This window comes from Xiphias gladius, chromosome 18 (genome assembly GCF_016859285.1).
Source record: "Xiphias gladius isolate SHS-SW01 ecotype Sanya breed wild chromosome 18, ASM1685928v1, whole genome shotgun sequence".
NCBI classification, from domain to species: Eukaryota; Metazoa; Chordata; class Actinopteri; order Istiophoriformes; family Xiphiidae; genus Xiphias; species Xiphias gladius.
This window is the reverse complement of record NC_053417.1, coordinates 28,286,883-28,307,986: the sequence shown is the minus strand read 5'-3', so window position 1 is coordinate 28,307,986 and position 21,104 is coordinate 28,286,883. Positions and strand designations below refer to the sequence as shown.

At 44.6% G+C, this 21,104-nt stretch overlaps 1 protein-coding gene across 4 annotated transcripts; it reads left to right on the top strand.

The window, feature by feature from the left end:
- The first annotated feature begins 280 nt into the window (after positions 1-280).
- On the top strand, positions 281-10,353 carry LOC120803300. 4 transcript variants are annotated; one of them, XM_040151641.1, is made up of 10 exons: positions 281-586; positions 2,284-3,337; positions 4,858-5,157; positions 5,807-5,940; positions 6,052-6,142; positions 6,497-6,598; positions 7,789-7,896; positions 8,593-8,630; positions 8,717-8,767; positions 9,417-10,353. In XM_040151641.1, exons 2-10 carry the CDS (start codon positions 3,298-3,300, stop codon positions 9,567-9,569), a joined length of 1,017 nt encoding a protein of 338 aa, XP_040007575.1. In that variant the 5' UTR covers positions 281-586; positions 2,284-3,297; the 3' UTR covers positions 9,570-10,353. The 4 variants fall into 4 exon arrangements, with proteins under 4 accessions (XP_040007575.1, XP_040007573.1, XP_040007571.1 ...); XM_040151639.1 differs by having other exon boundaries at positions 2,457-3,337; positions 5,807-6,142; XM_040151637.1 differs by having other exon boundaries at positions 5,807-6,142.
- Positions 10,354-21,104: the final 10,751 nt, after the last annotated feature.

Here is a 21,104-nt window from a genome sequence, read left to right as displayed (position 1 = left end):
AAGTAAGTAGTTTTGGAAAATAGTCTCTTGATCTAAAACAAGTGTTATGTTAATTATAATAAAGTGCTGAGATGTTTAAAGTCTGTCAAAGGCATAAAGTGTGTGGTGTATGCTGTGCTGTGGAAGTGGAGAAACTATCAAGTCCCCAGTCCTAATAGGGCTTAAGTCGCGCTTTAAATCACGGTTTCGGTGTCCACTGGAAGCATTTCATCTCCATCCACGCCCCAGATGCGCTGGTCCCGTCCTGGGCTTTCCTCCCTGTCTCAGTCACCTGACACCCCACACCCACCTTACTCACCTGTTCCCATTTCCCTCATTAGCTCCCCAGCATACATACTGGTCCATTCCCGCTTTCCTGCTGCCATTGTCTTTGACTTCCACCTGCTTCTTTCGCTTTTACTGGTGGTTTTTGAGCCTGCCCGCTTGTAAGACTTTGTTGTCATCACTATGCGCATGATTAAAGTTTTTCTTCACTGCACCTACCTGCCCACCTGCGTCTGCATTTGGATCCTCCTTCCTGTGCTCCGTACACCAACCGGCAGATAGACCTGCCCAGCGGAGGTCGAGGGACTTGTGAAATAAAAAGGTGGGTTCCATCTTTTTTCAAGTGTATCTTAGAGCAATCTCGAAATGCCAATCTGCATTAAAAGAGCTATCGGTTGTGGTAATTGTTCCTCCTGTCCATAGTGGCTGTGAAGAGGTCCCTTCGGTGTAAGTGACGGGGGGAAAAAATCCACTGGCCTCAGTCCTTGTTTTAAAAAAAAAGCAAAGCAAAAAAGCAAGTCATTAAAAAATGACTGTAGCTTTTGGAAAATAACCTCTCGGTTTGTCTAACTCAGCCTCACATTAGCTTCGGTTGAACGTCAGCGTCCATTTTTGCACAAAACAAGGACTGTTTACTGTTCCCCATCACTTACGTTACAGTGCGTAAGAAGCTAAGGGATCTCTTCAGGGCCAGTATGGCCTGGAGGAACAACCCGTACATCTTTCAATGTACATGGTGTATGGACATGCCGGTATTGTTAAAAGACAGAAGACGTCATCTCCTCTGACCGCTCGTCTCAAATGTCAGTGTAGCCGGTCACACCGTACAGCTGCTTGTATTCACGTTGATTTTTGTCAGATGCTGTCGTCATAAAATAATGACATGATCAGCAGTGCAGCAGCTCTGGAATGACCGGACAGACGATTAAATCCGGTCCATAAGCGGTTACTGGTCTGTGGGCAGAAACAAAAAAATCCACGTAAAGAGAAGAATTAAATCTTGAATGTGCCTGTATGTAAAACACAGTACATGTGATCATGAGCGGGACGGGACTGAAGAGAAGTTTAACCAGCTGACGCTCTGCAGACCAGGCTGGATGTCTCGAGTCCCCACCAGGGGCCCCTTTCACAGAAGATCCTCGCGAGCACTTGTCACGAGCAAGTGGTGGCAGGATCCTGTTTAACAAGAGCTGCTGATCACGGACTGCAAGAGATGTGCTTTGTTTTGACTGACAGATGTCAAAACTAATGCAAAAGTAAAATACATCTGGCTGCAAATTGAACAAATCGGGATGAAGAGCAAGACACGTAGTGGCAGTGAAATTACCTCTCTTCATCTGTCCCTCCCTCGTGTTTAGAAGCTGAACTAATTTTGCTGACAATTATAGACCTACATGCTGAGACAAACCTCAGTAACTGACCGGCAGATTATTGCACTTATTCATGGCTCCTTATCACAAGCAAAACAAGTTGAGTTCAAATATTCTTTTTTTTTTTTTTATACAGTACAGAGACTAACTATGTCGTCGCGTTGGACTCCAGTGTGGTGAAAGGTGCTGAGGCTTCCTTCTTGTTTGGGCTCATGGTCAGAGCGTTAACATTAGAGTCCGTCTCTGGCCGAGCCGACTGGCCGCATGCACCTCGTAGTGACCCAAGTACTAAAAACCGAGAAAGCTCCTTTTAACCCTTTTAACTCCTCCAGGACACAGAGTCTCACGTCGTACATGGAGAGTACTTGTTCTTCTCGGTAGAGTCAGAGAAATCTGTTTGGGTCGGAGGGACGTCATGTGACCTGCGATTTTAACTGTGTATGTCAATGCATATATGTACTTAAATACATGGATGTGTCTGCGTGTATGTAGCCTCTATTCTTGTGTTTATTATTATATCGTCCTCACTCGACATTAGTTTGACAGCACTACATGAACAAGGCCTGTGGTCTCACATGTCTGGACTAACACATGTGAAATCCTCCTCAACCAGGAGGCGTCCGTAAAACCGGCTTTTTCTTCTCTTCAGTCGCGCCCAGACGTGCTGCTGTAGCTGCTCGGGATTCTCGTCGTCCCTGCCCTCATCCTAGGGCTGGCCTTGATGGTGATCTGCACTGAGAGCGACGCCAAACCTGATGGCGAGGCAACAGGAAAAACACGAGCAACTGAAACTTCCCATTTCTTCTTTCTTCTATTTACCAGCTGAAAAGATTTTCACAGCGACCTGCGCCCCACAGTGTGCTCACCGTGCTTAGGTCTCTACTGGGACTATTGGGCATTTTCAGCCGCGCCGGGAGTGCGGCTCTAGGGATGGCTTTGTCCGTTGCTCAGGCCCCAACTTCGGTCCAGGCTGAAATATCCCGACACCTATTGGGTGGATTCCCGTGAAGTTTGCTACGGAGGCTTACGGAGCCTCCTGACTGTCGTGATCCCTGGACCGTTCCTCTGCTGCTACCAGGAGGTGTACATTTGTGGTTTGTAGTTAAATGCCTCAGTGACTATTGAATACATTGCCCTGAAATTTTTGTACACACATTCATGTTTCTCTCGGGATGAGCTTTAATAACTCTGCTGATCACTGAACTTTTCATCTGGCACCACCAGTATTTTGTCCAGCAAGTAGGACAAAATAAATAAAAAGCCACCCTCCTACATATTGTTTATTTTATTGAATCGTCTTACCATGAGACATGTGATAGAGTTAAATTGCAGAACTGCAGCCAATCGGTGTAGTGGATCATCAGTAGTAGCCGGTATGTTGACGAGCTGCGGCCTGTTTCGGCAGAGGCCAACGTGAGTCCACCTCAGGTGAATCCCAGCAGCTTCCTCAGGTCACCGTTTCAATGAGAAGTCAATCGTCAACGTGCAGGTAAGATCAGACCCTGCAGCAGGGAGAGAGACGGATGGAGAGTGGAGCTGTGTGTGTGTGTGTGTGTGTGTGTGTGTGTGTGCTTGGAGGAGGAGGGACTCCATCGTTTAGAGAAGTTCAGGACTCTCCAGTGAAGAAGGAAGAGAGGCAGCGGTAAACCCTCGGCGCCTCAACATGAAAATCGTTCACACTTTGATCTGCTGCTTCTACCTCTGTGAGTGTATTCGCTTTGCATTTCCTTCACTTTCTCTTGTCATTAACTTCATCATTTCGTCTTAGGTTTATTCACAGTTGGTCGACGATACATTTGCACCGGTGGTTTCTCGTGAGTGGTTTATGTGCCTAAACGTGATAATCAGAGTCAGTTGTGATTCACTTTAAAGGACTGTAGATTTTGTCCCCCATCACTTGCATTGAAATAACTTTAAGAAGGGATCCCAGTATGGACAGAAGGTTACAGAGGACAAAAAGTCGCCTGAGCGCTGTTTTACCACACATTTAAAAATGTCAACACTTCCTTTGAAAGTCGATCATTACAGGCACTTCCTCATAATAAACAGTACATCAGAGGGAAAATGAAGGGCACAAACTCACACCACTACTTTCCCTTATCATATATGATGAAGTAAAGTGGCAGCTACTCACATTTAAGCAGCTGAAATCAGGAGTTCGGCATTCTTGCTTAAAAAAACCACGAATCAAGAGTTTCTGAATAATCAGTCAGTTGCAAAATTTCCACAGCCAAAGACAATCTACTTCGGTGGCTGGTTTTAATTTGACCCTCGGTCCCGAACCCAAAAACGCCCAGTTCACCATCATACATGACAGAAAACCGTCAGATCCTCCCATCTGAGAGGCTGGAGCCCGCGGTAGATTTGACCAAACGATATCAGACCCCACTGATGGCCACCAACCTGTGAGCCACAGCGTTGGGAAAAGCCAGGGTGGTGTGGAGGCGTCCTGCGCTGTTGGCTCGCAGGTTTTCCCTCTCAGAGCTGGAGAGAGAAAAGAGAACCGCACTGGTTTGAAAAGGTGGGAGGAAATCAAATGGATCTAGTGACATCATTTACATCATTTTTTCCTAAAATACAAACCACTGATGGCTGATAACACATCTAACGGCGCAGCAGCTCGAGGTTTACCGAATGTAGGTACGTTCCGCCGGTTCCTTGTTCTGGTAAACGGGAACTGAGTGAAACGTTGAAAGTCGCACTGGGCCGCTGTGGCTTTCTGGCTGTAGCTTTTTAAAGTCTGGGCTCCTTTTTTTTCTTCTTTCTTTTTTTTTTGTTGCTTCTGCCAAATGTTGTGCTGTCGTAAATTTCTGTGCCTTCGCGAGTCGCAGAGAGTTTCTATTCTACAGTGAGTGAACGTGAATGTTGACGTCGGAACCTCGGTTATATGTTTACATGGGTTTATTTGCTGTGATGCCAATGGTGGCTCCCAGGTGTATGAGAGCGAAAAAGAGAGGATGACGGCATTACCGAAACACGTGAAATGATCCAATTTATAACTGACCCATTGAAAACTTTATTAAACCAGGGAAAGTCCTGCAGTAAGAATAGAAGATTATGGGCAGAGGAAAGACAAAGACGTCAAACAAAACAGTAACATTGGCTCAGCGGGCGAGTCTCTGTGGAGCTCTGCCAGTGTGAAGCAGGACATACGGTGATCAGACTGCAGCATCTCACAGGAAATACAGATACTAACGCTGCTGACTGTTCATCTGTCCGGCAGCTCTGCAGGGTGGAATCGCACAGATCTTCATTTACTCAGGCCCCGAAGGAGGAAACGTCACAGTTGAGTGTCCCGTTTTTTCGTGGGGAACGACCAAGATCTTCTGCAAGGAAACGTGTGAAACGGGCAACGTCCTCATTGATACGAGAGAGAGCTCTCAGCGGGGCAGATACCGCATCGACGACGGTGGAAATAGGGTTTCTGTGACCATCACAGGGCTGACCAAGTCCGACTCGGGGATGTACAGCTGTTCGCGAGGAACAACTGTACAAACCAAGTTAGAAATCATTGTCACGGATGGTGAGTTTCTACTAAAATCCATGAAAATGTTTCTGTCTCGTCTCTGAAGGTCTTCGCCGACAGCTGCTGCTGTATGTCACGCTTTAGATTCTCTACCACTGTGAACGCTGATAGATGCTCGTTGTAAAACCAGTAGGGCTGCTGTGAAGTAGCTGATCAACTCCACCTGCGACACACACACACACACCGGTTCATTTGGACGTCAGTGGATCACACGCACACATAACTTCCTGTGTTACACGGGGAGCAGGAGCCGACCAATGACAGCAGGTGATTCTGGATGCGCTGTTCGTGCCTCTGAAGATAAAGTAGGTCGGAAATTTGCCAGTATTTTTCTCCCACGTGTTCAGTCGTCACCACTGGATATTTTTAATATAGGTAAACTGTTTTTAAAAAAATCGTTTTTTCATTTGCAAAGAGGCAATTTAGCAGGTGAAAATGTCGTTGTCGAAGCAGAAAACTACACTTGCAAAGCCGGTTGTTCTATTTAAGTGTCAGCATTAATAAATCAAATAGAAACCGATCACTGATGAATTAACTGTTGTGTTACACTGCCCCAGTCACAGACTGGTTGAACTGGGAGGCTCCCAGTCTGACTGTGGAGCAGTCAGTAAGTACAGATTGTAACTGTCGTTTGTCCTTTCAACAGTGCAGCTGGATGGAACCCGCGGTCCTTCGGAGGAAAAACCCCTCTATAAAAGAGCTGGAGGAAATGTCACAGTTAAATGCATCTTTCGTAACGGAGGCGAATGGAAATACTTCTGTAAGGAAGAATGTAAAGAGGTAGACATTCTCGTTGAAACACCTGGTTTCTTGGATCAGCGAGGCAAATACAGCCTCAGATATTTAACGGATTCTTTGACGAGAGGATTTGTGTTTGTGACCGTCACACAGCTGACCAAGTCTGACTCAGGACGGTACAGGTGTGGTGTGGGCAGAAGGTCACGAAAGAACTTTTGGGACTTTGAGATCATTGTAACAGATGGTGAGTTTCCACTGACCAGAACAAAAAAATGTCCTTAATGTCTCTGGATATTTTTATTCACTGACAGCCGCTGATGTTTTAAAGAACCTGAGACTTAGTCCTACAACCCTGGTAACAACAGCTCTGCCGGAAAATAACTGGCAAACCCAAGCATGTGACACAAATGTGCAAACTTTTGTTTCATTTGCGTATTAATGACCCAGTCACATGTTTTTTAGGAATTAAGCATAATGTGCCGTTAATTTGCAAAGAAATTTCAAAACGCTCCTGCCCCAGATTTCCTCGATCAGCATCCAAATTCATCGTCTCATTTGTGTCAAGTTTTTTTTCTTATCGTGTGTTTTTTTCTTTCAGTCCCATCGGCCTCCACGCCACCGGCAACATCATCATCAACTTCATCAGCCTTCCGTAAAATCAACAACCTGCCACCCGAGTCTGAGGCACCAAATACTGAAGGTACATCCACACACTGTTAGATGAAGGTCCATGACCCAGAGTTTTTATATCGTTTGAGTGCAGAGATGCAAGGTGGGGGGTTTTTTTTGGTTTTTTTTAAACAGTTGCATGTAATTATCCTTTCAGTAGCTAGTGACGCCTCTCAGTGAAGTGGCTTCCTGGAAAAAAGAGTTTTTCCCCGTCAGTTTAGGTATTTGGAATGAATAAATACTACATTACCCACGAGCTTCAGTTCCAGATCCCAGCCTGTGGCATCAGAGCTTATATACTGTGTGTGTGTGTGTGTGTGTGTGTGTACAGCAGATTGGCGTGTTGTTTATGTAAGTGCATCGGTTTTCTATGCGTGTGTAAATGTGTGTGTATATATCGTAAGACATCGCATCCATCAAACACAAACGACGTGACCACTTCATCCAACCTTATTCCAAACGGCAACCATCATTAATTTCAGATGCTAACAGTCGACCAATCAGGACCGAGTGAGAACTCAGACCCGTCTATGGTAAACGAATCACCAATGAGAGAACCCTCTGAGAAAATAGTGTGGGGAATGGAAGCCGGTGCGACAGAAGCCACCGTAACGGATGGGACCAAAATGATATGACTTCAGAGATGAACGTGACGAAACATTTCCTGCGGCGCGGTAGAGTTTCGCGTTCCTTGGTCGCAGTCATAAACTGCTCCAGAATCAGCTGAGAAACGATATATGTACACACTGATAACACGGCCACAGAGAAGCTGTGTCCGAATGGTCATCTGTTTCTTGAAGAAATAGTTTGACATTATGGGCGACACACTCACTTTCTCGACACAAGTTAGATGAGAAGATAGATGCCACGCTCTTGCCCGTACGCTTAATACTACATATCGTTTTTTTTTTGTGTAGAACATGTTAAAAGAGCGAGCTTTAGAGGTTCCGGTAGGTGGATTTTGTTACCTTAGGGCAGAGCCAGGCTGGCTGTTTCCCCCTGCTCCCAGTTCCCCCCTCCCACTCAACCTGTAAATGGCGAGGTTTTACCATACAGGTATATGATGTTTACAGATGTATTTATGTTCAGGTGTATGCATATGTGTATTTAAGTGAAATATGTGTACGTATACTGTGTGCATTCCTTCACGGGACAGTACATAACATGAGTATCATAACATGGTCAGTGTTGCTGTGAAACAAGCTCGTTGTTCTCCTCAAGCTGCCACGGATACGCCGCTGTATGTGGGCCTGACCCTCGCCGCCGTTGTCGTCCTGTTAACGGTGGCTGTGCTGATCTTCTGCAAAAAGAGGATTTATAAACCCAAGGGTGAGGCAAGAGGAACCGCACACACACACACACACACACACACACACACAGGCAGGCAACCATACTAGGGAACCTAGTTCCTTACAGTTTATTTATTAGCACATAATGTTTTTCCAGTTCATTGAAGACTTGGACTTAATCCAGAATCACTGCATTAGCAGGAGTAAAAAAACTGCTGCACAACTTGTCCAGCTCCAGAGGATTGTACATCTTCCTAATGATTGAAATTGATCTCGTATCAGTCACTGGAATCAAACCTTTTCATTTTCAAGACCGGTAGTTCTGGAGAAATGAGATCTGTTTATGAGCCCCTAGAGCAGGGGTTATCAGAGTCTGACTCTGTGGGCCCCCTTCCTTTTTTTTTCCCCTGTGGTTTCTAAGATGGACATAGGACATAACGATTTTCCTGGGGAGGCACAGGTCTGAAAACACAGCACGTATGTCATGGCTGTGTGTTCAGATTTGACTGAATTACGTGAGAAGGAACACGAATTGCGACGCAAATTGCAACAGTCGGGCGTTACGGGTTTCACAGCAGCTTAACTGTCTCCTTTCACTGCTGTAGCTCCAACCGCTGACGGTGTGGATAAGTGGGCCAAACTACAATAACTAACACCTGTCCCTAATGGTTTCCTCTTACTGGTTGGAATGGTTTGCACTGACTGTTGTGGGGTTTTTTTTGGTTTTTTTTTTCAGAACCTCCTGAGGGGAAACAGGATGATTTTGTGGCAGCGGTGAGTTTGAGGAAAATTGAGACACCTGAGAGTTTGTGAGACCGGCTGATATTAATACAAACCAAACCTCTCTTCATCTCCTGTAGGCCAACAGAGTGTACGACGATATCAGAGAGGAGGCCAGTTTCCAGCGCAAAGTAAGGAAGAACGTCAATAGGATTTTAGCTTTGGGCTCAGACAACAGTAGCAAAACTGGACAAGATGATGGTTTGTTTTTTTTACACCTTTCGCAATCTGTCTCTCCAGCCGCAGACACCAACCCAGAACGGTAGTTGGGAAAGGTTTTCCAGATCTCTAGTTCTTATAAATAACTCTGTTTTTGGCTTTTCCTTGATTCAGCTGGACAACGTCTGTGTCTGGTAGCCACAGGACTTGGGGTGTGAAGCCGTATGCGTGAATTTACTTCAGTGTAGGACTGTTAGACAGTTTGACGCAGGCTGACAGTCGGTGGTGGTGGTAACCTGCCAAGAAATGTAGCAAGTGTGCCAGCAATGGCAGGAGAGGAGAAGAACACTAGCCACTGAGCATGGCTCTAAACAATGCAGGGTTTTGGATTTCTTTACATGTGTTTCAGGTGGAAGGAAATACATTCAACAGGTTTTTTTCAGCCTCAATAATTCATGTCTGAATGTCAACATTACTTTGTTTGTTTTTTGCACCTCTAAAAGTAATTTGTTAGACCGGTTAGTAACTCAGTTCGGGTAATCTGCTGCCCCGTTACGTTGTTTACGTGTGAGGCAGGCTGTAATTGAGTCCTTACACTCTCTCTTCGTTTTCTTTCTCCAGGATGAAGATGACTCCAGTAAATGCATCTACGCCAGGGTGAATTTTTCCAGCAAAACCGCCGGTCCATCCAGCAGCGACCCCTGCGGCGACGACGGTTCCGTTATTTATTCCGTCCTTCAGGCAGAAGCGAGCTCCGGTGCCAGTCGCACCTGAGAAGACCCACCTCTGCCCTCTGCGCTCACGTACAACAGGAAACTGGTCTGAACGAGCAACAACTGTGCAAATAATCTGAAACCTATTAGAAGTGTGTTTGTGTGAACATGACTTTTCCTGTGACATCTTATCAAAAGTCATATTTCTGTCCTCGGTAACGTAACCACACATGTGCTGCCTCAACACTTTGTAAGCTGCTTTTACTACTTCTACTTTTGCTAATCTTATTTTAAGTTAATTTTATTAAAGTATTATTATCACAGTAAGTTATTGGGGTTAAAGTAAACTCTTTATTGGAGAAGACAGCATAAGGCTTACCATGAAATAGTTGGTTCGAATTAGGATAAAGGCTAAATTTACACAAATTTAAAATAATAGGATAAAAACAGTAACATCAATGAATAAATGTGACAACTTATTTTCCCAAATGTGTGATATCTGTAAAGGTGTGATCTGGTCATGACTAGTACTTGTTGAAAGGTTCTGTACAGTCTGTAGCAGGTCAGTAGAAATGCTGGTTTTCATACACTGCTGTGGCACAGTCAAACTAATAACACAGGCAACCAACATTTTGAATGAAAAATCCTTGTAATGAAAAGTCTTTTTGTAAAGTTAGGGACACGCGTCTTTCTGAGACTCCTCGGTTATCAAGAACAGTGACAAAAGAGAGGGAGCTGCAGGCTGAAGGCTGATAAATGACACGTTTATTTTAAAAGAGGAGCCTAACGTTAACACAAAATGAACAAAAAACAAGCTGAGGTGTTGCAGTGGATACAGTCAGTAGTGAGGGTGTGTGTGTGTGTGTGTGTGTGTGACGTTGCATAAATCAAACAAAGACGTGACTGACTGAGGAAGCTGGTGAAGCGCTGGACCCAGGTGTTTCCAGCTGTGCTGATGAACTGCGGCTCCAGCAAACCTTTGCATCCTTAGCGAACATTAGGGGTCCTCCTCGCATTTACCAGCATATACTAAGGTATGATGTCAATAGCGAGAGACATTCTTCTTCTGCAACCACTTTTTTTTAAGCACTTGAAACCTGCCTGCATTGATCTTCGCACCCCCCCACTGAGACTAGCACCTTGAAAAGCTGATACTGGGCGATCACGTTAGGAAACAGTGATCGCCCGGCACCTATCTACACGTCCAGTGCACACCGAGCAACATCGACATCTATTCGGAGCCATGTGACGTGTAATAGCAGCGTCACCCGAATGGGGTTATCGCCGGGCTGAATACACACGGCTCCACTCTCCATCCGTCTCTCTCCCTGCTGCAGGGTCTGATCTTACCTGCGCGTTGACGATTGACTTCACATTGAAACGGTGACCTGAGGAAGCTGCTGGGATTCACCTGAGGTGGACTCACGTCGGCCTCTGCCGAAACAGGCCGCAGCTCGTCAACATACCGGCTACTACTGATGATCCACTACACCGATTGGCTGCAGTTCTGCAATCTCATCATGTGGGTATGGACGGTAGAGACGTGCCCCCCACCAATGTCAAGGTGAGTTAACTTACTGCAGGTATACTGGTCGGCCGATGAGTAACGTGAACGTGCAGCTCAGCAGAAATGCCCAACTAGGTTTGAGGTCATTTACAAACAGTGTCACCTTAACACAAAAGTGTTGATTTGGTTTCAGAAGCATATTTATATGACATAGAAAAAAATGAAAATTCTATATTATATTTCGCATATTTATTGTTAATGCAGTAGCCCTGTTTAAAAAATTGATTAGTTTCCTTGGTAGATAATATTGTATTTGCACCTTAACAATAAGGAACTCTTATCACAGACTGTCTAGTCTTTGTTTTATGTTGTGTTCATTAATAAAATCATAGATTACATTTTTTTAATCCAAAAAAAACATGCAGACCAGGCGAATTTGCTTATTCAGCCCAGAGTAGTGTCTGCAGGTATTCCTTTCCGGCTGCAAACAGCCCCTCATCCACTGACAAATTAAAGGATAAGGTTCAAGTCTGCCTATATGAACACTGAAACAGCAGGAATGCTTATAGCGAGCAAAAACGTGCCTTACAGCTAAGACATTTTTAATTATAACGTTTAAAGTACAGTACCGCTTTAAACCGCCATTCATTACTGTTCAGATTCTATACTATACCGCCAGTGCTGCAGCCAGGTCACAAGGCGTAGTACTGTGGTGTGCCAGACCGTCAAGGCAGGTATCCCCCATAAGCCACTTTTCCTCATTTTGTCATAAAAGCCCACATTTTGCAGAAAACACGCAAACGTGACAACTCTGCATAGACCTAACCAGCAACACAACGTAGAGTTAAAATGACAAGATGAATGGGATCTGTCGAAATTTTGGTAAGGACATTTCGGCAGTTCCTTGACTTTGGTATGTCCCTACCGTCCGCACCCGAATGTTCGCCTGTGGTGGCAAGGGGGATTCAGTAAAGTCAGTTCGCTTTGAAGATTTTTTGTTAAAGACTTGTTTGTACACGTGATGAACACCCCTACTTGGCTTTAAATCTCGTCTTAAAACCTAACACATACACACCACCACGGGTCAGTGTCAGGTGTCCGTGATAGTGATCATTGAACGATCACGAACGTAGCGGGGGCCTTCAGGCGGTGGACGAACAATCGCCTGTCAGAAAATGCCCCACTAGTTTGCACTTCATCTAGGATGGAAGAAAAGCTGCCATTGTTCTGTCCTCCTCACACTCTGCGGTGTAACTGACAGGCAGCTAGACGCCCACCCAGTCAACAACCCGTGGTCATAAAAATGATGTGGTTCACTGATAGAAAGGGAACTAGAAATTAGACAGAGAAAATAGAAAAACTCACGTTACCTGAGTTGCGTGGATCCAAAAGGACCGTAGTTGGGCCTACAATGGGCCTGCATTTAAAGATGTCTTTTCAACTGTGAAAAGCAAATTACTTCAAATGTCATAGCAACAATTAAGCAGTAATAATAATAGTAACAATAAACCAATTTTCATATGTAGCCCTCACATGCATGGAAACCGTCTATTTAGAAGAATCTGGAACAACCGTCACTAAACAGAGGAGGTGGTCTGAGACACCACCTGTCGGACCACCTACAATGCAGTTCTAAGTTCAGTCCCCAGACAGCTGAACACCCATCCACACCAGGACTCATGTGACCTCAAGGACTCACATGATGGCTGGGAGGGTCAACGACTCGCTTGTCACACCTAGACCCTAATGTGGTCCTAACGACTCGCATGATGACCGGGAGGGTCAACGACTCGCTTGTCACCCTGACGACCCTCAAGGTGTCAGCACCCGTCCACACCTAGACCCTAATGTTGTCCTAACGACTCGCATGATGACCGGGAGGGTCAACGACTCGCTTGTCACCCTGACGACCCTCAAGGTGTCAGCACCCGTCCACACCTAGACCCTAATGTTGTCCTAACGACTGCATGATGACCGGGAGGGTCAACGACTCGCTTGTCACCCTGACGACCCTCAAGGTGTCAGCACCCGTCCACACCTAGACCCTAATGTTGTCCTAACGACTCGCATGATGACCGGGAGGGTCAACGACTCGCTTGTCACCCTGACGACCCTCAAGGTGTCAGCACCCGTCCACACCTAGACCCTAATGTTGTCCTAACGACTCGCATGATGACCGGGAGGGTCAACGACTCGCTTGTCACCCTGACGACCCTCAAGGTGTCAGCACCCGTCCACACCTAGACCCTAATGTTGTCCTAACGACTCGCATGATGACCGGGAGGGTCAACGACTCGCTTGTCACCCTGACGACCCTCAAGGTGTCAGCACCCGTCCACACCTAGACCCTAATGTTGTCCTAACGACTCGCATGATGACCGGGAGGGTCAACGACTCGCTTGTCACCCTGACGACCCTCAAGGTGTCAGCACCCGTCCACACCTAGACCCTAATGTTGTCCTAACGACTCGCATGATGACCGGGAGAGTCAACGACTCACGAGTGCTGCTGATCTCACCAGGGGATCAATACCTGGAACTCCCAACTAGTCAGGTAGAACTGGAGAAGCCTTTCGGATAAGAGGCCAAGCAAGTCCAGTTGCCTTCGCGTAGCACTTACAGAAAACCGAGACCTCGATGACTGAGAATCTCCACAGACATATTAAAAGAACGTTTTTAAACGTTTTGCGATGGAGAAGAATCTGGGCTTAGCCCCTGATGGTTAACAGTCCAGCCAACGCTCCTGCACCCAGAACTGGTTAAAACTCCCAAACTTTAACTGGACATTAATGAATAGGAATCTCTGTGTGTAGACATGTAGAAGTAAATATAACCATGTAATAATCTATACTTAGTGATTTATATATGAATTAAAATGATGATAATTCCCACAGTTTATCTAGCGGCTATAGCATGTAATGTTGCTATGGTTACCTAGATATTTATACACCTTGAGTACTGATTTAGAAAGATGGTTAAACTGTTGACAAAAGTGTGCTTCAGTTTTTTGCATAAAGTCAGTAGTATATGCATGGTCAGTACGTAAATTAATGAGTGCGCTTGTATGTGTACAACTAATATTCATTAACATTTTAAATAATTATATAGTAGTCGTAAAGTCTTTAAAGATTTAAATATTGAATTGGAGTTGTAGATTGACAGTAACTGCATGAATGAGGCTTCTGAAGTCCGTTGTGCCCTGGAGTCCTGTTATCCAGGCTCCCAGATTCACCATATCTTATGTTATATTAAATCAGGAAGCATCAGTGCAAAAGAAACCACCGCTTCCACTGTATGTGGGTGGGATTCTGTTTGTCAAGATCTTTGCCTTATCACTGGCTGTGCTGTTATTCTGCAGGGGGAAATGCCAGTAAAGTAATTTGACAGGAAACACGCACTCCCACAGACACACACGGCTGTTAACTGCCTCTCTGCTGGATTTCACATGTGAACGGCAACTGTCGGTAGGTTAAAGACTCTGAATCAGGCTGGCTAACAGAAATTCATGCACAAAAGTCAGTTTGAAGGAAGAGGAACAAAATTACCACAAATAATTAGCAGGCGTCCACCTAAAGACTCAAAGACTGGCTCGGTGTCAGGATCTGAGGATCCTGTCATCTCGATATTATTGCTGCAATTTTCTCCAGACCTCTGTGACGAGACAGAGGGATGTGGGATTAATGTAGCAACCCTCTACACCAGCTTAGGTGTCCGTCCAAACGCTGCACACATCTTAACCGAGTTTTTAAGATTCTGCGAATGGATGTGCGTTTCTATCCGCTACCATTGTGCGAATATTAGGGGTTGATTTTGCAGTCAGTGCCAGTAAACCGCTGCAGAGGAAGAGGACGCAACAAGATGAGGTCACTGATTGAGCTCCAGTCAAAGGTCAGTTGGTGAAAAACAATGTAGAAAACATGATGGAAATCTGACACTTCTGTTTGTTTCATGTATTAACTTGAGGACGGTTCCAGTCTCCTCACACAGATCTTAGTTAACTAGGTCAAAGCTAGCTAGCTTGCCGGCTACTATTGATAGTCATGGACCAAAACTCAACATTGAACCTGACGGTGTCTTTTTCTAAAGATATGTTTCTTTTTTGACCAAGCTGTTTTTAGCAGTGTTCATAATGTTTGGAACTGCATGTTTTTACAGAACCTCCCATGGAAACAGTGCAGCCATTGTCACTGAGGTGAGCTCGGGGACATTTTGGGCGTCTGAGGATCATCTGTGTTGTGCATCCATCTGATATTTGTACAAACCCGCCCTCATCTCCAGTAGGCCTGCCGAGTGTACGGGGATATCAGGGAGCAGGACTGACAGCGCAGACCTCCTCCTGTGCAAACCACACCCAAACCCAAGTCGCAACCAACGACGACTACAGCTTCGCCCGACCCAAACTGCACCGACGCAGCCAGTTCTCCGCACAAAGTAAGGAAAACCTGTGGTAGGACTGTGCTCAGAACAGCAGCTTTAGGCTTTATCCACCGCAATAACCCTACAGGGTCATAGTTTGATCTTCACACATTTCACAGCAGCTGTTTCTCTAGAATCAGGAACCTGGCCAGTTTGTGGTCATACCTCAAGCCACAAGCTTCTGGTGTATCGAACAGGAAGTCCTCAGACCATCCGTTTAATGTGGACAGGAAGAGCTGCAACACAAAAATTCAGATATTCATATCAATATTGAACAAGAGATTTGTCAATAAAAAAAAAAACCCTGAGCAGCTCTTTACATGTTTTACAGCAAGAGAACTGACTCACCGGCCAACACAGTTAGTGGCCACTTTATTGGGGAAACCTGTACAATCTATTGCAATCTTACAGTCTGGACTGAATGTTCATCTGCAAGGTCGTAGTTAAAGGTGGTTTTTCATCCTCCCTATTTACATACTTCAAGTGGGCAAAACATTCTAAAAACCTGTGAATATAATGGTCTCCTCTACGAAACCACCAGCGGCTATGACCGCAGTGCTTAAATTTAGAACTGAGTTAACACCTCTATGAGAGCGCCACCGAAATATAAGAAATATAGTCGAATGTTCAAGTTGGCTCAGGTCGAAGTGTCGCTAGACGTGAAGGGTAGCAAGGCTCCCAAAGCATCGCATCACAAACAGACATGACTCAACTGTTTTTAATGGGTTTAGCACACTAACAAATGTGAGCAATCGGAAGAATGGATATCTTAAGTTACTGTACGATCTCCACTGATATGCAGCAAACATTCGAGATCTTCTGTTTCTACCAAGTGGCCGACATTGTTTTGCTGTGACAACAATATGTTTCAGGTTAAAGCAGCTTTTAATACTTCTAGGTTTAATTTCGCTTATCTTAGATAATTTTGGTTAATATTACTGAAGTAGTACTATTGGAGGAACTGAACTTTTTGTTAAAATTAGTGGACGGTATTCTAGATAAAGTTGGGGTTCACCATGTCTATATCAGGATAATTCACAACCCAAATCTGACGGCCAGCTGCAGTCTAATGCTTCTCTTTCACTTCGTTCTGCAATGACACGAACAGTTGGTCACACTGAAAATACTGTGGTTCTTGTTGGGAACTGTCTGAAATCCTCAACACTTTAAGACCAAAACTATTTGCATGGGTATATTCAAGAAAAAGTATGTATATTAAAAGAGAAATATATTACTTTTTATTTATGTAATATATAACATAAATATTAAATATTGTTTAAATACTAGTATTAAGATTGTTAAGAATTAAGAAACCAAACTAAAGCTCTTTCCGAAGTTAAGATGATAAAAGAACAAAAGAAAAGAAGCAGTAAATTACATATTTGAATTAAATCAACTTAACATGAATTTAATTGTGCAGTTATATGGTCTCTATCTTTTACAAATATTTCTAGTAATACTGTATTTTCAGCCGCTAGTCTCCTTCCGATTTTGCATTGAACATTAAACTGTCCAGTAGCAGGTAAACTTAGCAGTAACAAAAGCAAACTTTCTTTGTTACAGGTTAACCGGATTTAACAGGTTCTTCATCTCTGTTTTTTCCATCTGCACCACTGCATGCGTTGAGAACTAGAGGCGGCAACAGCAGCTGAATCAAAAACAACAGATATAACACTTCCACAGCTTTACCTGCCATACCAGCGGCGCGGCTGGGCTGCTGCCTGGTTCGTCCATGTTGTCAAAAAACAAACACAATATAAAAGAATCCGATTCTGGATTTTGAGTTTCCTGTCGGCCTACCTTCCAGACGTAGCCTGCCCCGGCACAGACTAGACAAGACCTAGGAGCTCGTTTACTGGTTTTCATTTACTTTCTATTTCAACATTTCCTATGAAGATTGTCAGACATGTAATCTTCAAATGTGAAATAAAAAACGTTGATGATTAAAACACACACACTCACACACACAGACACTGGTGACCCCAGGGGAATGAAATTAGCGTGGAAGCCAAATTCTTTCCCCTGTACACTGTTCATTATGGCACTAGTGGCCTTGTGTCCACTGTGGAATACTCAAGTGCCAGGTTGTTTGCAGTACGGTCATTGTACCAGTAGGTGGCAGTGTGCATTGTATCATGAGAAACAGGTACAGACGCACAAACTGCAGCCTCCAAAATGATGGTAAAGTTGAATCAGCACCTCTGTAAAATAGTTCCAACAAAAACTGAACATTATAACCTTCTTGAAGGGATGGTTTATTCCGGGACTGTTGTATTAGACTGCATCAGTTTTAGATGGGTGTCCCTAATAAACTGCCAACTGGGGCAGAGAGCCTGACCGGACCTGCTCAGAGTTGCTCTGTTCCTTCAGGAGCAGCTGATCTACCACAGGATGCTTCATGGATACAAACACGTGCATCTGAAATGCAACCAAGCTGCTTTCCCTGTATTTTTTTTCACCTGACACAACAGATTCTGTGACCTGATGACGAATTTCAACTCCACAGCCACTGCACATTTTATAATACTTTATTGTGAAAGGAAGGCCCATTTTGGAGCAAAACAGTATTCAAACTGGGTCATAAATTTTTGTTGCTGCCAACCAAAAGTTGTGACTCCATACACTCACTGAGCGCAGCAGCTCAGTGGATGGAAACGTCTTGTTGGTGAGAGAGGTCAGAGGTGAACGTCCAGACCGGTTGGAGCTGACAGAACGGCTACGGTAACTCAGGTAACCACTCTCTACAACTGTGGTGAGCAGAGAAGCTTCTCAGGACGAACGACACGTCCAACCTGGAGGTGGATGAGCTACAGCAGAAGACCACGTCAGGTTCCAGTCCTGTCAGACAAGAACAGAATCCTGATGCTGCAGTGGACACAGGCTGCACCAGACCTGGACAGCTGAAGACTGGAAAAACGGACCCTGGTCTGATGGATCTGGATTTCTGCTGAGGCAGCAGATGGTAGGTTCAGAATTTGAATCCATGGACCCAACCTGCCTTGAGTCAACAGTCCAGGCTGGTGGTGGTGTAATGGTGGGGGGAAGGTTTTCTTGGCTCCACTCTGGGCTCCTTAATACCAACCAATTATGGTTTGAACACCACAACCGGTCTGAGTCTTGTTGCTGACCATGTGCTTCCCTTTATGGCCACAGTTTAGCATCTTCTAATGGATACTACCAGCAGGATAATGCGCCGTGTCAACAATCCTCTCAAACGGGTTTCATGAATATAACAATGAGTCAGTGAACCTCAGTGGCCTCCCCAGTCACCAGATCTGGATCCAGCACAACACTTCTGGGATGTGGTAGATCAGGAGACTGGCAGCTTGAATGTGCAGCTGATAAATCTGCAGAAATGATGTGACGCAATCATGTCAACATGGACCAGAATATCAGAGGAAAGTTTCCAACATCGTGTTGAATACAGGCCACGAAGACCTGAGGCTGTTTGAGAGCAGAGGGAGGAACTACCCAGGATTAGTCTGGTGTTCCTAATAAAGTGCTCGGTGAGTGCATATTCAGATATTAAAATGTTGAGAGCTGTTATAGCACAAACTTTAGTGTCTAGCTCTGACTGACAAAATTGGAGCAATAAGCGATAAACATCAAAAATAAAACGGTTAAATATGTAATATGTAATATTACCTGTTAAAATCACCCTATCTAAATACCACAATGTTTGGTAACAGTTATCAAAATAAAGCTTGCAATAAAGTATGACCATGAACGTTAACAGTGGCAATATAGGTCACAGAATCCAGTGTAGGATGAGACAACAGGAGCTGTTTTCGCATAATCATGAGATAAGGTCTATCCATAAAAGCAAAAGTGAATTGAAGTGCCCTGTCATGCTGCAGGCTCATGGATGTGATGCCGATGCCGATTCATGAGGCGCAGTCACATCTGTGATCTGCGGATTTCCCAGCATGCAGAGGGAAGTGCTGTTCACAGAGAGTCCTGTGGGTGGAGACATTCACACAGGGACACTGAGACCAACCATAGACTGTGTGTGTGTGTGTGTGTGTGTGTGTGTGTGTGTGTGTGTGTGTGTGTGTGTGTGTGGTCTTCTGTCTTTTCCCAGTTTGATTTTTGCTCTGTTTCTCCAATAATCTCGACAGCCGCTAGCTCACATTAGTTGACTCTTTTTGGCAGTAATGAAAGAAAATAACTGAGCCACACTGAGTTCGTCTAAATTTGTTAATGTGATTCCTAAAGAGGTGATGCAGAGCTCTCATCGAGGCAGGTGTCGATAAGTCACTGTCTCTATTGATTTAGTGATTGATTGATTTAGTTTTGCTAAATACATGCAGGGACACGCAGCGATGGAACAGAACAACCGCAGTTTGAGTGCAGAATTAGGGATTTTGAGACTTTTCTCATCAACAACGTCATCCTCTTACAGCACTGTTGCTGTTTTGCATGGCTTGTATTCATTTTTCAGACATTTTGTGTATCTAAAATTTAAAGAGAAAGTTGATGCTCTTGGTACGACTATGAGCTACTGTGCGGGTTTAGACACCTGTGGCGCCCATCGGTCATTTTGGCAGCATTAGCAGCATGTTTTAGGAATGGAAACGTTGCTCAGTCTGTCGTCAGTTTGTTGGTCCACCGCTTTGGTCCAGATTGAATTATCTCAACGGTTACTGGACGATTTACTAGATGGTGAACCCTAACGACTTCGGTGATCCCCTGAATCCGTTTAACAGCACAGTGAGGTCGTGGCTTTTGTGGTTTTGAGCGAAATATCTCAACAACTATTTGATAGATTGAGATGAAATTTGATCCAGAAATTCATGTTTCTTCTCAGGATGAATTGTAGTGTCGTTGATCGCCTGACTTTTCATCAGGCGCCATCCTCAGGTAAAAGTCTTAATTTGTCAGTTACTTGGGTTTATAACCAAATACCTGCAAATCTAATGGCATTCCAGGCTTCCAGCCTCAGCTGTGCGCTGTGCTCTGTGTTAATTAGCAAATATTAGAATGCTAACACGGTGAACATTATACCGGCTCAACATCAGCACGTTAGCATTGTAATTGTGGACATGTTTGCGAGCTAACGCTAAGTACAGTGACAAGAGCCTCTAGTTTGGCTTTGGAGTCTTTAGACAAGTTGTGTTTGACACAGGAGGGTAACAGGAGTCTTGCCGTATATACCTTTGGCATAGCTGCTGATTTGTAGTTAAACGTAGGATTTCACCCCCATAGCACTTGACCTGTGTCTTGTATGTGATCTGGCCGTACTTTGCTTTAACTATATTCTCTACGTCCCACATTCTCAGTAGATGGACTCTGGTCTGGATCCGGACCAAAACACAATTTAATCTGGACCCAAAGGAAGCGGAGCAGATCACTTGTTAGTGACATATTGCTACAGTATCGTGTCACCTCCCATGCACATCTCCCAGCGGCCAGTAGGCACGATAGCAAGAAAAATATCAGAGATAAGTGCTCAAATTATGCATGAGCACATAGGAAAAACGTGTTCTTTTTACGTGGGGAAAGTGCCAGACAGATTTGCCTAATTTGAAATCAAGCAGTGGTCATTGGTAAGAATGGTGAAAGGCCACTATGACACAGACACGTGGCAATTTTGAACAATTCTGTCTGCAGAGCTCAGAGAACGTCCCCTCGCTGAATTTGTCACATCAAGCCACCAGCACAATAACTGTATTGT

Bases quoted from the DNA above. Each gene is read 5' to 3' on its own strand.
- LOC120803300 (XM_040151639.1), top strand. From the start codon at position 3,298: ATGAAAATCGTTCACACTTTGATCTGCTGCTTCTACCTCT. The intron at 7,897-8,592 runs GTGAGGCAAGAG...TTTTTTTTTCAG, and splicing joins GAGGATTTATAAACCCAAGG to AACCTCCTGAGGGGAAACAG. The intron at 8,768-9,416 runs GTAAGGAAGAAC...TTCTTTCTCCAG, and splicing joins AGGCCAGTTTCCAGCGCAAA to GATGAAGATGACTCCAGTAA.